The sequence below is a fragment of the Cygnus atratus genome, chromosome 18 (genome assembly GCF_013377495.2).
Source record: "Cygnus atratus isolate AKBS03 ecotype Queensland, Australia chromosome 18, CAtr_DNAZoo_HiC_assembly, whole genome shotgun sequence".
NCBI classification, from domain to species: Eukaryota; Metazoa; Chordata; class Aves; order Anseriformes; family Anatidae; genus Cygnus; species Cygnus atratus.
The window spans coordinates 7,634,598-7,651,071 of NC_066379.1; the positions used below are offsets into that span (position 1 = coordinate 7,634,598).

At 39.9% G+C, this 16,474-nt stretch overlaps 1 protein-coding gene across 6 annotated transcripts in view; it reads left to right on the forward strand.

The window, feature by feature from the left end:
* TOM1L1 (target of myb1 like 1 membrane trafficking protein) overlaps window positions 1-16,474 on the forward strand; it is a 521,826-nt gene that overhangs the window by 290,313 nt on the left and 215,039 nt on the right. For 3 of the 6 annotated variants that reach the window (XM_035558753.2, XM_035558757.2, XM_035558758.2), the window contains one exon: window positions 3,346-3,533. In XM_035558753.2, the coding sequence (XP_035414646.1) occupies window positions 3,377-3,533 (157 nt within the window). In that variant the 5' untranslated portion in view covers window positions 3,346-3,376. Of the gene's footprint in view, window positions 1-598; window positions 665-3,345; window positions 3,534-16,474 lie in introns of those variants that run through there. The other 3 variants (XM_035558755.2, XM_035558762.2, XM_035558763.2) reach the window with 3 other exon arrangements.

Here is a 16,474-nt window from a genome sequence, read left to right on the forward strand (position 1 = left end):
AACCCTTTATACCATCTGCCGTGAAATACCACATCCAAAATCCATTCTTCTCTCTTGAAAGAGAGAAAGTTTTGAGGACATTTGATCTGAGGGAGGAAAAGAAAACTAACAAACAAACCTAAAGACTAATTATTGACTAATAGAAAAAAAATTGCATCAATTCCCATATGGCAAATATTGTTTACTAAAATAAATATTTATTGACACACCACAAACATCATTCCAGACTGATTTTTGAAGAACTCCTGGCCTTTCTAATACTGGTGAGAGTTTTGCCATTGGCTCTGGCGAGGCCATGAGCAACATCCCACATAGAATAGCACTTGGCTGGTGAGGGAGGTATAGAAATTGTATATTGATGCACAGCTGGACCCCATAGTTTAATTCATATAGGTAACTGTCCTGTATGTCATATAGGTACTGTCCTGTGATCCAAGCCTCCCAGCTGCCACTGTAATCTGTATGGTACTGGCAAGTTTTACAGCAGCAGCAGCAATTAATTCCGGCCTTTCTCCTTACTTAAAGGTGGGCTTGTTCATCAGTAGCCTTCCCTGTGAAACAAAACATTATGGATGATGGATGGACTGCATCTCAGGATTGCTCTGAAAACTATTTATGTCTGCTGCCTTTGGGGTTTGCTACACTGGACCATGGCCCAAGCCTGGTGGGTGCCTTGAAAATTGGCAATTTGTCTAGTTGCCATGTTTTCCACACGGTCTTAATTTACTCTTGTCTCAGGGAAGGAGGAAAGGTTTTCTGTCTCTCTAATCATTTGCTATGTATGCTGCTGCTACTTAATTTATTTTCTTTGGTCACTCTTGTCAGAGTTTGTACGCCTCTCTCAATCATGCATTGAGTCAACTGAATGCTGATACACACGCTGTCTTTCCACAAAAAGGGTGCAGAGTGTTATGCAGATTCAAGAAAAACTGTAACAAAATGCTTGAAGACTATTTTTTTCAAAAATTGCTTTTTTAAAAAATGACCTGAAACTTGTAGTTCTTATCACAGATGCTCCTCATGCAAACATGCTATTTTGTCCATATGGCCAGAACCAAAAAGCAGGCTGTGAACCCAGTACAGAAACACAGCCCGATGTGAAAAGAGGAGCATGTGGTTGGAGCAGACTCTGGCCTACACATATCCCCTCAGAGCTGGAAGAAGGCTGTGACCATTTGGATCACCTGTGGTACCTGGGGGATGCAGAATATTTCTGGCCAGCAGAAAAGCTGAAAACATTGTATTTCAGGCCACTCAGGAGCATAAACATGATTTCCTCCAGTGTTAAAGGAATATAAATCCTATGATTTGTTGACAGAGCAAATGGTATAAAGATTGTGCTAATTTTCCTTAAGGAAAAAAAAAATGTATTCAATATGCTTTTATGCAGTATGTTAGAAGAATAGGTTCCTTGTAGTGCATATCTGTTACTTGAGAGCTGGGATCACAACAAGAAAGGTAGGCAAAGGCATGGAGATATGTAACAGCTATTGGTATAAACCTACTGAATGAAAATAATTAGGGTAAAATTAGAAACACAAAATAATGCTCTGGATAAACTGTCACTTATAATTTATATGATTTAGAGTGAATTAACGTAAATCCCCAGCATAGCATATTTAGAAATTGCTTTCATTTTATCATAATCATAAGCTCAACTTTTGCTTAGATGAAGATGAATTTAACAGGACATTTATCTGCTGATGATTGCCTATAAATAGGATAAATGCAAACTAGAAACAAGAAAAAAAGTCCTTTGTATTTCCCAGAGTGCTGTATGAACAGTGGTGTGTCACCATGCAAACATACAAAATGCACACTGTGCCTTTCTAATTTTTAAGTTGAAAGTTTAAAAACAGAACTGAAAATGAAGGAAAAAGGCAACATATAGCACATCTGTGGCATTATATGCACTATACAAAAAGAGCGATCTTCAGAGTTGCTCAGGTCACAACACACAAGACAGTCCCCATTTTATAATTCAGGAACAAAAGTCAGAGGAACACATGCGTGACTCTTCCACGGTTAATATCACGGAAGACACCTGCTGTGACGTATTCACATACCCCAGGACTAGGTGCTGATTTTGTGTGGTTCTGGTGGGCAGACAGAGGGTATCGGTGCCCCATAACACGGCAGAGAGGCTGTGCAGGCAGGTACAGGTGCAGACTCGAGCAGTTTGTGCAGCTTTGCTGGTCGGGGCCCTGCCTTTGCTGGGGCTTCAGGTCACTTTCCTACATGTTGCGTCTCAGCGGAGAGCAAAGCATTGATCTCGCCCAGCTGCAAAGCAGTGAGGATATGATAGTGGAAAGAAATTAAGTTTACTCTGCTTTTCACAGTACTTTCTGTCACTCTAATAACTTCATAGATATGAAATTTTGCTTGGAATAAAACGCAGCCATGTCAGAAAGCTGACATTGGGGACTAAGTGCCCAAAACATATTTCTCATTTTCTCCTGCTGGATTTTTCCTTTTTCTCCCTGTATTTTCTTTTAGCTGCTAGGCTCAAGTTGACTCACTATTCAGGTTAGGTAAACCTCACTTCCTCCTTGGAATAGGTAGTGTCCTGTTCATGTTTATTGTTTTGTTACAGTACTAGTCCAGCTTTTTTTATTTTTTTTTCTTTTTTGCCATGATGCCTGCTGAAGCAATATCTTAATAACAGGGAAGACAAGATAAGTAATACCTTTTCTAAGAGAAAATATACCTGAATTCAACCAAATTCTGAAACGTTAGTTCAAAGAGTATAAACATTCTTACTTTCTAATGCAGACTTTTCCACCCATTTTGGAAAGGGCACATCCTCTGACGTGATACACTGTGGTTTCTAGATATCATTAGATAATGACTGATCTGACAGCACCCTCCAGGCACAAGATTTTACTTTTATTGGGATGAGTTGCCATCAAGTACAGTTCGTTAGGAGAAAATCAGAGAAAACCAGTCTCACTGGTGTACAGACCCAGCTGGCATGGGTCAAATTTAAGCAGAGGAAGTCATGACTGCAAGAACTGATCTCTCTAAGCAGTAACAAGAAGTGCCTGGAACTGAAAACAGGTTTGAGATTTTCCAAAGCTGGGTGGGCTTTGCTGTTTTTTCTTTGTTTTGTGTTTTTGAAGAGGGTAGAATAAGTGGAGCTATGTTATGTTCTTTCTAAAAGTGAAAACCGCAATAAGCGATGTCCCACTTGAAAAAGATGGTAGCATTTTGGAAGTGTGAGATGTGTGGGCCATGTGATTTGTGCTGGTTGCTAATTAATCATTCTTGAGCAGTGTTAAAAGGTGGTTTGAGGATTTAGAAGCCTAAATAGCTAATCTATTTCCTTCCTTTTGTGTTTCTTTACAGAACTGTGACTAAACCATGACGAGTTAGAAGCATGTGTAATATATGCATGAAATCTGCAGCACCCTTCCTTACAATTAATGCAGATCAACAGACCCTGATTGTTTTGGACTGCAGAGCAAGAAGCAAGTCCTACAGGCAAGTCCCCTGCCAGCATTCTTCTCTGGAGAGCATCAACAGGAAAAGATCAAGTATGTGAATGTTTCTGATTATGTCCTTAGGTTGTTAATGGGAGAAAGTGGAGGATGAACATTGGTTATCTTCTAAAATTTTAATATAAATTGCTTTTCTAGCAAGCCAAGAAACTCTGGGTCTCTTCGAGATGGGATGGTGTGCTGGGTCCAACTGGGATGGAGTTAACTTCCCCTGCAGCAGCCCATACTGTGCTGTGCTCTGCAGCTGAGACAGCCCTGGTATCACACCAGGGTTTTGTCTGTTGCTGAGCAGTGCTGGTGCAGCACCAGGGCTCCCTCCAAACCCTCCAGAGCCAGCAGGCTGGGGATGGGCAAGAGGTAGAGAGGGGATATCACCAGGCAGCTGACCTAAACCATACCATGTGGTGTCACACTCAGCAGTAAAAGGTGGGAAAGGGGAAGGAGGGGCTCTCGTTATGAAGACGTCTGTCCTCCCAAACGACTGCACATGTTGAGGCCCTGCTTTCCAGGATATGGACAAATATCACTTGTTAAGGGAAGTAGAGAACAGTATTTTTTCCTCTTTCTTCTATTTTGCCCTTGTTTTTGTTTGTTTTTCCCTCTTTTTTTTTCTCTTTAATTAAATTCTTTGTCTTATTCATGAGCCTTTTTCTTTTCCCCTCTTCTTTTAAGGAGGGTGAGTGAGAGAGGGGTTGTGGTGGAGTTTAGCTGCCCAGCAGGGTAAAATCACCACAGATAGATGCTGTATTTGGTTTGAATGTTATGACTGATTTTGAAGTCATCATTTCATGTATTCATCTGCATATGTTTATTTCATATGATCATGATTCAGTGTGTGGAATTGGAGAAAAGTATGTAAGAAAGAAGTTGTTATTCTTGTTACTGAACTAGTTCTATGCTACGATGTAGTATCAGAAAAGATTAAGAGGATTGGGATTTTTTGTTTGTTTTATTGGTTCCTTCCTACCCATTGCTTCTTACATAGCCCTTGCAAGAACCAAAACCAGTTTCCATTTCAGTACTTCAAAGATTATTTTTTTCCAAAGTTTGTTGGTTCTACTGTATTCCAGAAAGTGCAAAGTTACCATTTTAGCTCTCTCTACACCAGGAGGGTCACATTCACTCTGCATTACAAGGTGTAGAAGCTTAGATAGAAACTGAAAATATGTCTGTATGAGTTTGGACACAAGATTGCTGTAGTCCTTTCTTGAACAGTGGTTTATAGCAGGGACTTCAAGTAAGAGGTACATGAATATAGCAATGACTGAGGTGGAATTATTATTATTATGAGTATTTTCATGCTCAGCAGAGATCTGGTGAGGATCAGCATTTTTGAGAATAACAGCTTTTCTTATTGCAAACAGAAAAGAGCAGTTATGTTCTCAGGATCATGCACTAGTTCTGGTCTCTTGGAGCTCAGAAAGTTGTTCTTGGCAAAATTTCACATAGTTGAGATTACTGTTCAGCTCCAGATTGAAACCTTGGAGTCTATTCCAGTTTGCTACTTTTGATAGTTATTTAGAAATTTTTAGTGAAATTTGCACTCCACATTTTAGAAGGCTTATTCACATCATAAAATACACATCACCCCTTGCCAGTGACTCCTCTCAGTGCCTCGTGTCTAGGTGTAACCTGTAGATACCATTTTCCCTTTGTACTTGGCACTGTAATCTCAAATAAACCTCATCCTTACAAGACAGAAGATACTGAGGCTCAAAATGGTAAGTCAAGGGCAACAGAAGTCCATGGCAAAACCTTAACCCAGGTACCCTGATTCTCACTTCGGTAATTCATGGCCTGGACTTTTTTTGTTTTTCTCTCGGTAACTGGAGTTTAAATGTTGGTTTATTTAAAAACAAAAACAAAAACAAAAGCCAAAGAATTTGCAGCCAGATGTATCTGTTCTCTCCAGCTGCTTTGTGCCATGCCACTGATTCAAAGTGGCTGTAAACCTGGCCTAACTAGTTAATGGGCTGCATTTGTAACTTATTTGCGTAACCAAAGATATAAAGGCAGCATGTACCAATGAATCTGGTCTAACATCATCTGTAAAATGCTCTATGGACATTCTGCTCCTCCACAAACTTCTTTCCCTCTCTTTACTCTCAGGGAAGCCAACAACACCATAATGTTACGTGCAAAGCTGCTGTTCTGTCTGTCCTATTTCCCAAACAAAGTCATTGCAGCAGCTTCAACAGAGGCTGTTCCAAGTTAGTAATAACCTAATAAAAGCTACTTGCTCTGCCTCTCATTTGTGCTAGATATAGTTAAAATGAGAAAATAGTTTTTGCCATAAGTGTTGCTGACAGAATGCATGATTTTCCATAGAGGCCTAACTGGAATAGCTGCAATTCAGCAACCTGATTGTTCTTTCAGGTTCTTGATGAAATAAATAATTCACCCAAGGTCACACAGTAAGTCAGTAGCACAGCGCCTGGTCCTATTTGAGTGGCTCGCTGCCTTAGATTGACAGAACATGATTCATGCAGATTTCAGAAAATTCAGATTACGGGCGGGACTGTAGCAAAAATAATCTCTACTGATAACAATTTCTCCTTCAGATCAAAAAAGCATTGAACCTAAACCAAAGGAAGCTGAGTTAGATGTACAGAGATTTAGAAAGTGTTACAAAGCATCCCAATTAACAAATAAAAAATACAACATTCAAAAGGAGTTTCTCTTTACACTGTATGGGCAGAAAGAGACTTGTAGAGAAATTCTGTGATAATCCTAATCTGTTGGATGAAATCTGCGTATACCATACCTTTATTGCCACATGAAGAACACCCACGCACGCTTTATCTTTGTGTATCTGTACAGGTACTTATGGAATTTGGAAATGTTTGTTGTAGTAGCCACATTCCATTAAGAAGTCCTAAAACTGCAGCAGTATTTCAGTAAGAGGACAGACAAATTCTGCTCTGCACACACAGATTTGCAAACCCTGGGGAAACTGAATACATTTCCTGCTAACTGTTCACATGGCAAAAATATTCACTTCTTTTATTCACGTTTTTTTTTATTATTTTTTTATTTTCTAGCTTTCCTAAGCACAGTAGTCTCTGCTAACTGTTGGTGCTGCTCATTTAATTTGATACCTCAGTACTTCATTTGAAAGTTTGAAGTCCTTCTACTGTTACCCCCAGTGATTTCTTCATATTAATTAATTGAAAGCCTGCTGGTCCATTAGAGGAGTGGTTAATGACTTCTACATTCAAGTCACATTTGACTAACACAGCTATTCTACAGCATTTGCTGGATAAAGCATGAATGAAGAATGCCCTTAATCATAATAACAACCTCACTGACCCTAAACAAATTTGATTAAAGCCAGAAAGTATGTCTCAATAATAAAAAGGTGAAACCCTAAAAACACTGTACCTCCCCTTCCTATTTCCAGTTTCTGTAGATTAGGTCAAACCTCGAAGTTCCGGCTCAAATCAGCTATTAAAAGGAGGAGTCCTTGTTCCAGTGACTCATTAAAACAGAAAGGGGAATGCTATCAGGCAGACTGGTGGGAAAATGAGAAATATCAGCCCTTTTTCACTGTAATGGGGAATTTACTTTTCAAAGAGTAGGTTCACTTCAACTCTGTATTGCTCACGAAGAATTATGAAGTGCATTTAGACCTCAAATCATCCTTTCATCAATGTAATTTAATAATTCAGTATTATTTTAATGAATTTTCCAGCACTGTCTTGTGGTAAAAGCCTAAGGTTACCAACGAATGATAAATGAATAATCAATACCTGTTACATAGACACTTTTATTATTATGTTACACTTTATTGTGTTGCTTAATTAAAAATAAGCTGAACCCTTGGAGAGCTCAGCAATTACTTTCAGCTCAGTGACTATAGAAGGTCTCTTCTGAGCAGAGCTCAGAACCATAGAGGATTTTGGATCTGAGAAAGTCAGGGAAGGTGCCTCTTCCCTGCAAGAAATTTGCAGAGATTTTACCATTATTTTCAGTCTGAAATCAGAACAGAGTCCATCTGAAATGGTTTCTTCAACTTGGCAATCCCAAAAGACTGTCAACTTGGTTCAGTGAAAATATTTTGATTTGAAAGGTTTGAAATATTTTAGTTTCAAACTGTATTATTTATTCCGTTCTTTTACATGCGTGTGCACACATATGTGCACACACACCAAGAATTTCTTTAAAATTCAGGGGGGAGGAGAACTTCTTGTATTTTTTAATGGTGTAGTTTTTTTTCTTTTTTTTTCTTTCTTCCACCTGCATCCTGCCTATAATCTGCCTTTCTGCTGTGCTTCTGTTTCAAGTCAATCTTTCCCCTACCTTTTGTGGTAGAATTCAAAAACTCCCCAAATGAGCAGACTCAGGAGGACTCAAAGAATAAGTCACAAGGCCACTTCCAGGAGCACTTCGAGGGTGTGCAAGGCACTGAGTAGAACTTCATCTTCTTCCCTTTTAAAATCTGGTATCCTAACAGCCTCCTAACCTTCATGGGAAATCAGTCCTGAATAGTTTTTCATGTCTGTCTAAATAAGTTTCAGATGGATAAACACTCGCATTCCTAATTCAGGTGCTGGGAGTTGACTCTCTCTTCCAGTCAGTGCGTGGCGGTTAGAGAAGTGATTAACAAGTTGGAGCGCAGTCTGCTGAAGCTCACACGTGGAGAGAGCTGGTTGCCAGGGCTTAGAGCCATGCAGGCATGAGGGAAAAATGATTCTGCTTCTTTTTTTTCTTTTTTTTTTTTTTTTCTTCCTGAGCGTATTTGCCAGATCCTGGGCTCTACCTTGTCAGTAAAAGCTTGGCTTCTAAATAACACTTTGGGGTGTTCTTGTCATTGATGCTGTGAATATTTGCAACACCCAGAATCATTTGGAAAAGCCCATATTGTTTAGCTATCAAGGTTGTCTAATATGCAGAGGCTTTGGGAAGATTTTGGTCAACGGTAAGAAAAGGTCTTGCTACACTTTCTGCATTGAAATACGGATGAAAAAGATTCAGGTTGTCTCAAGTAGCATTTGCAATTTTGCAAATAAAACTTCCCTAATCCAGCTTAAATGTGAGAGTTTCAAGGAGCTGAAACTGAGAGATGCGAACAAAACTGGAATTATTTGTCAGTGAAATTACTTCCCTTTAGAAAAAGAGTGAATGTTTTTTCTTGCTCTTTATATTCAGTTTTCAGATAAAAGGATTGATGCCCAAATTTGACAAGTTCTCTGCTTGTTTGTCATCCTTGGAATATATTCACCGGAGTTATAGAATGCGTACACAGTATTTTTATTTTATTATTTATTAAAAACTTGCCACGTTGTGTGAGTAGAAAAACTAGAGCCTGCTTCTTCCAGCAACAGTATCAGCCAGCCTCAAAGAACAGAGTGCAGATGAAAAGGGACATTCCTGAAACATCCTGGGAATTTATGCTCCTGGCTGGGGCCATGGGACAGGTTTCTAGCCCCTGCAGAGCTGGCAGTAGGGCTTCGAGGCTGCTTTCAGTGTGATGGGGTATTCCCTTTAAAAACCTTTGTTCTGCTTAAACAAGGTGCAGGCCTTGCTGCCTGCAGGTTGGATTTGGCATGACAATACCTTTGGCCATCTGAGCACCAGTGTTTGGAGTCACAGCTTAACCACCCACCAGTGTGTTCGCTGATGTGAGGGCACCACTGCTTTGGTGGCAGGAGAGATGCACGCCCAGTTGTGTAACGAGGCAGCGATTGCTTCGTGCAGACCCCAATAACCCAGGTAAGCTCATCCTTCACCATCTGGATCCCAATTTAATGACAAGGCTTTGAGGTCTTGATATGTCTAGAGAAACATTTCCCAACTTCTAGAAAAGTTCCAGTATTCGATATGGAAGAAAAACATTTTTTAAAGCTTTGGAAAGTTTCTTTTTTGTTGTTGTTTGGTTGGTATTTGTTGTTTTTTTCCAAATCAGAACAGTCATTTTGGGGCCAGCTGTACTTGGCAGTTTCTGTTCATGGGAGGAGATGCTGAGCTGGGGGTAGCGCTTGGCAGAGTTCTGTAACACCCTCGTTATTGTCTGTGTTCTGTTCCCTCACTAATTTCATCTATTAAATAAATAAATGAGTGATTATGCCAGATGAGTTTGGTTGGTGGGTTGGGTTTTTTTTGTATATCTTTTTCTAACATTGCCATCTTGTAGTGGCAATTACCCAGTCATACAGCTGTTGCCTACAGGCAGGTTTGAAATGATGATTTTATAAGGTGTATAAATCACACCATAAAAATAAGAGACAAGTAACTAGTCAGAAGAGATAAGTGAAATAAAAAAGCTAGGGGTCTGGATTATACCTGGACAGCTAAGGCTGCCTGTAATCCGAGTCTGATTGTGATGTGGTTTTGGATGATAGCAAAATCAAGCAAGGCTCAATACTTAAAAATAAATAAATAAATAAATAAATAAATTTTTACATGTGCTGAAGTGTTCATTCCATGAGCAATTCAAGCAAGTTATTTTCTTCTGCTCAGATTCACTGTGCAGAGTTGAGGAAAAAATCGTGATGCAGGAAGTCAAGTAGATGCGTCATGTTTTGGAGGATAAAAGCAGGCCAGCGTGAAAGCTTTGAGGAAACCCAAACCTCAGACAGTCCCAAACTCACGATCTCTGCATGCAACACTTAGCTAACACATTGACTCATGCATTTGGATGAAGATCCTTCCCAACATATGGTCTGAAATGGGTCTCTCCTGTAAATTTCACAGAGTTATTTTCTTTATAGCTTCACTCTTCTGAAGCCTAGTAAAAATGCCCATTTTCTGTTTATTCTGGCTATTTAGTCTAGCAATTATGTAATGTTCATGAAACAGAAGCAGCACATAATTTTTATGGTTCATAATCTCTCCTCAGCAAAAAGCTGGCCACTCAGAGGAATTTTCTTATTCCCAGGATACTTTTTGGTGTTGGCTCTTTGGCAGCACCAAACTGCTGCAGCACAGAGGGAGTCATTTTGTAACTGATTGACTGTTCCCTTCTTGCTTGCGAGTGTTCATAACTTCCCTTGCTTCTCTCCCTTGTTTTCCCTTTCGTATTCCTGAGGCGACGATAGGAGAGAAAAGTCTAATTTTGGCTTATAAAGCTGCCAGATTTCAGGGTGATTTTGTTGTGGGTGTTTTCTTTTTCAGGAGATATTGTGTCAGTGCATTTAGGAGAGGTTTAGAAACTTTATGGATGTTTTCTATTCCATGTTATAGTTCAAATGTGTTTGCACTGTACAACTGTGATCATATCATGGTGTTTTTATTCAAAACCACGGGACACTAACCAAGATATGTGATCCCTAACTCTGCTCTCATTTTCATGCAAGTTTGCAGTAGTGCCAGTGAACCCAATGGATAAGCACTGGTTAAAAGGACGAAGACAGCAGAAGTGAAATCCTGAGTCGTCTTGTTTAACTGCTGTGAGAAAACGGTGAATCTGAATTTTAAGGAAAATACAAATTAACTAGAGAAGGCAGTTGAAAAAAAAAATGCATGATTTGGTTGGTATATGGAAAATGGACATGGATAGAGATTGTAACCTTTATTTGAATGGTGACTGAGGTGACGGGGAGGAATATTTATAGGAAAGATGTGAATTATTTATGGATTCCAAGATAGCAGAGTTTAATAGCATCCTTCCCCTGGATTTGTTACGCTGTAAGCTGGGGGTCGCATGCACAGTGATATTGTAGCTGATACCAGAGGATTTGTGTTGGACATGAGAGACTGTGTTAGAGGGAGGGGAGCAGCTCTGTTTGAGTTTGTATTTGAATTAGGTACAAAGGCCGACAAAAGCACACAGCTCTGAGTAAAGAACATTCAAGGCCCCATAAATCATTGATCTAATGTTATTATGCTACGATGGCAAATTATGCTGGTTTTGTCTCTGCAGTTAGACAGTGCAACAGATGGCAAAGATTTGCACAGCCAGTAACATGCCTGGCAAAGCAAATTCTATGAATTTGTAGCTGAAGAGTTAGTTGAGATATGCTGGTACGCTGGAATATCTGTACCAAGTGGGGGTTAGGAGGGACAACCTACTTTTTTTTTTTATATATATATAATTTCTCCTCCATTTAAAAAATAAAATAAAATTTGACATATTTGCCTAACAAGCAGTGCTATTATACCAGCGTTTCCATTCATGCTTGCATTATGATGGGGAAAACTGCCAGCCTCAAATTATCCAGGAAGCTGTTTCCAAAGGGGAAGTGCAGAGCAGGGAGCAATTACAGGTGTTAGGTCTGCTTGGGAAAGCCGGCAATAGGACACGTCATGTTTGGCTGCACAGAGCACCGGTCTTGTTCTGGTGCTTATTTACAGGCTGGTGGTTCCCAGCTTTGGCACTCTCAGCCTGGTAGGTGTGAAGGAAAGCCAGGCACTATTCCTGGCAGTGGAAACACAAGGGGAACAGTATAGAAACACCTCATCTAACTACCAACTAGTCTATATTCTGATTTCTCATCTTTAATTCATTACTGTGTTATAGTCATAATTTTACACTACAAAGACTGTAATTACATTGGAGGTTTTATTAAAGCTACAATGCAATTTCAATGCATTTTAATACATAATTATCCGTTAATAAAGCTGAACTGTTAATGTTTGGAGTACCTTTTACTCCAAAAGAATAATTCTGAAACAAGTACTGTTAAAATCCAGGTATAATAACAAAAATGCTCCCGTAATTCTCTGTTACCCAGTGAAGGGAATTGGTGCTGATTTTAAGTGAGTGCAAACCCCCGTTTACCAACAGTGCAGTTTCACAGTTGTGTTACAGGGCATCATGCTCTGCCAGTTGTTTTCTGCACTGCACGTGCATATACAGAGCCGTACATAAAGCTGCAAGGAACGGGATGTGGGTTTGCTCCTGCACTATTTATGTTTCTTGGATGGGTTTTTACAGTGAGGTCGGTGCTCTTGCAGCTCTGCCAAGAAGCACATCCACCTGCTGTGTGAAATGTGCTGGAGTGGCTGTATTTTCTCAGCATTGTGTGTGGCCTAACCTTGGTAAAGCAAAATGGAGAAACTTGTAGGCCAAACACTGCTTCTCACTGGTGCCTTGTTCAGATAACCTGGAAGGAACTGAGAGGTCTCCTGTCTCTGCAACACTTCCAGCCATCGATCCTAGCCTGAGCAAGGCTTGGGACTGGGGCTGATGGTGGGCTGTAAGGCCTAGGGAGGTTTTCCTGAGAAACCTTCATGCTTGGAGTTCTGCCTGTGTCCCGTGGTCAGCCTCTGGCGGGGCTCAGCCCAGGCACGAGGAAGAGGATTAGCACACGTGGGGGACATGCCTCCCAGTGAAAGTCTAGCCACAAAATACAGTCCTTGGGTTCTTTGTTGGAAGAAGAATGGACTGTTATTCCTCCGAGTGTCATCAAACCTAGCTTCAACCAAGCTAGGGCTGTGCTGTCGTCTCACTTCCCTTCAGTTTTAATTTGTGTGTGTGTCAGTAAGATGCTACCCTTCTGGAGAAGGGTGAAAACCAACCTGAAGATAAAACAGATATTTGTTCATTTCTCTACCAATTCACCTTCAGAGAGAAGAAAGGCAAGCAGCCCAGCCTCACTTGCGATAGTGATTTTTTCAATGCTTTTGATACATTTTTTTAGAGATTTTTTTTCCTCCAGGTTCTTCTGTATGATCCCTGCATGCAAAACAACTTCAGTCAGTTGTGTACTTGGCGCTACTCTGTCAAGCAGCACATGCATCTGCCTAAAAGATGCCAACTCCTTAGTGACTGGGGCCTGGACACAGCTCAATTTAAGAACCAAAGTCCCACAGAAGTCAGTGTAAGCTCGGTATCAAAAAGATTTTAGGGAGTCTGCTTCTGTGTCAAATTTGTGTCAGAGATGAGTGAACATGCTGTCTTGTACGATTAATTGGGAAGCAAAAGAATTTTTTTAGTGCTATGACTAAATCATTCTCAATTTGGTGACCCTGTAACGAGGCGGAGAATTTTCTTGGTTATTGTCATTCATTCTCACCAAGTGTCCATGAGGGCAGACCGGTGATGTTTGACTTTGAGCTTTAATTTTACCTGGCTGTTTCTTGGATTTATGTTATGCTATGCTATTGACTTCTTTTATATTTTTTTTAGCTGTAATAATCCTGAGAAAAATGTTGAGCCTTAATTTCCCTTTGCAGATAAACTGCGTGTCTGTGATATGGAAACAAATTGCTAACATTCCCCTCTTCTGATCAGTAGTTGTTTGGAACAGTTCTTTATATTTGCTCAGCTTTACAGATTTCTACCTAATACTCTCCGTAGCCTTCAAACACTTTGGAACATTGCTGCCGAGACAAAAAGTTGGTTTTCTTCAATTATTTTCTTAGTTACAAACTGCTGAGTGCCACACTACTGGTACTAGTTTTCAGGTTTGTAAAATTTTCTGTGGATTTTCATCTGCCATTTTGTCATTGTTTCAGTGAGTAACTGTGACTTTACATAGCCTTCTATTGAATTTGTAAAGGGTTTCTAGCTATGTTCTGGTGAGGTAATTTGGTAGAAAATTTGTTATTTTTAATCCCAAATATAATTTTATCTTCGTTTCTTACAATGAATTAGAGTGATACTTTTCCCAATATCTAGCTCTAAAACACACGTGCATAAAAGAAGCATTTTACCTTTGGAGCTGGAAATAGTCCAAATAATATATTCAGAGTAATTAAGAATAAAATAATTTTTGGCTGCTTACAACAGTCCCTAAAGCCTTCTAAGGCAGACGTGCAATAGGAATTCTTCTCTTTTAACGCAGAGATTCAAAACATTCTGCTGCTTTGTATCACAAGATCTCCCAGTGTTCTGCCCTCAGAAAGAAAAAAAAAAAATCCATCTGTAAAAGACAGAACAGAAGCATCACATTTTCCCCTTCACTTTAGTTCTACATAAGCCTTTTTTTTTTTCCTTTGGTTGTTGTTGCCAGAAGCTGGAATAACTTGATTTGATGGCATTACAGAAAAAGTTTCTTGGGTTGGGATGCAATCATCTGGGTCTAATATGATCCAAGTCAATTTTCAAGGGAAAATCTGATCCTCAGACTTCTCTTGTTCCATTTTTATTACCAACTTGCTGTGTAAGGTGTTTCTCAGCAGCCTGGCCCATTTTTTCCCCTTATTTGATAAAGGTTCCTCTTTTGACACGTTCACAGGAACAAGTAGGGGTGGGGGAACAGAATCAAAATGTAAAAGCGTGCCCAGCTGGGCAGGGGTTGTAGAGTGCTGTCATGAACTTCGTAATGCACAGCTGATCTCTCTAAGGGTATGTATTCCAGTTAATTGGAGATCTCCCCTAAATGTTCAGTGCTATAATTGAAGTTTTTTGTTAAGGACAGAAGCAAAATTAAATCTACGTGCAGCAGTTAGCTAAATGAGCAGATATTCCATGACAACATTTTTTTCATAAAGTAATTTTCAAAAGAAAGAATTAAAAGTGCATTCTTCTGCAGTTCAAGAAATAGGGCTGAAAATAGTTCTATTATAGGTTTGACTTCTCTAAATTTACATTAGTTAGGGGACAGTCTTCTCTGTCTTTAGAAGTAAAACTTTAGAAAACTAAAAACATCCTCCTTTCAACTCCATGCAAAAATAGTTCAGATAAATGTCTTTTTTTTCCTTTTTTTTTTTTTTTTTTAAGGATCCAGTGACTTAAGTGAGGAAGATTAGAAAGAAATCCTCACACCGCTTATCTGCCCAAAATGAGTAATAAGAGTAAATTAAACAATGTCAGGTAGAGGGACCCTGGGGAATAAATGAAGGTCATCGCACTTGTGAATAATTGCCTTAGAGGGCAGAGAGGGATGCAGCCGGCCACAACTTTCCCAGAACAATGAAAGCTTTGGGGGCTGAGGTATGGATGTTTTGTTGCTTTTCAAAGGTTTCTTTGATGGTTTCCCTTTCAGCAAATAAGAAGATGCTGAGAGGCAAGTGATTTCTAGTGCTGCCTTAATGATTGTGTTTAATTTTCTTGGTAAGTGCTTGAAATCTGAAACTGAGAGGGAGGGGGAGAAGAAAGGCAGCTAGATGAACAAAATCAATGACTTTTAATTTTCTCTGATGTGTCTTTGGATAAAAATTAAATCTCCTGCAGCTGAATTTGTTAAAATAGGAATTGATATTGCTATTCTTCATCCTGTGAAACTTTATTTACTACTAGAGAATCTATTTTCTTCTATTATGGCAAGGTTTCTATTTTTAACCTAATTTCCTGAAGTACTAATACTGAAGAGATACTGATCTCTTCCTTTATCCCCCACTCCTCTCCTCAATGATTTGAGTCCATTGACTGAATTCAGTCCAACCTGCAGAAGGGTAGAACTGTCCCAGAGGCAACTAACTGTTGTGGATTTCACAGGGGTAGGTGGCTGGGTAGAAATTGCTGCAAGCACTCTTTGAGGGAGAGGCTAAATGGAGAGCTCAGACCCCTTTCGAAGTCTAAAATAATCAGCACAGAGGGAGATGTTAGGAGAGCTTCAAATGCAGGGAGATCTGCAACTGGAGCTGGCATCTTATCAGACCTCAGGAAAACAATCCACGAGATCCAGAGCACTCCAGCCCTATTTAATTCTGCTGCTTGTGGAGCAACCTGTTTGCTCCGTAACTCTAAATGTGGGAGTACTTTGTATTTTCACAGCTTTGCATCAAGGCTTCTTGCTGTCCCTTTCTGTCAGCCTTGTTTTGTGCAGGTTGCTAACAGAAATTCAAAGCAGGATTTGAAAGGAGGATGTTGACACAGATGAAGCATCTGACTGTGATGATTAGATAGAGGCAGGCTGGCTTGGCTGCCTGGAAAAGAAGAGACCTCCTTAGGGCTCTGCATCTGCTAAGGAATTGATTTCTGGCTCACAGGTGAGCTCCCCAACTCTACAAAATAGTCTTGTGAGTCCTTGCAGTGTTTTTCACAATAGGAAATGTGCTAAGAGTACATCAGTACATTGGAGCTAGGAGGGGAAGTGGGGAGTGGCCCAAGGACCCTCGCTGTATGTCACCTGCCCCAAAGCCTGTTGGGC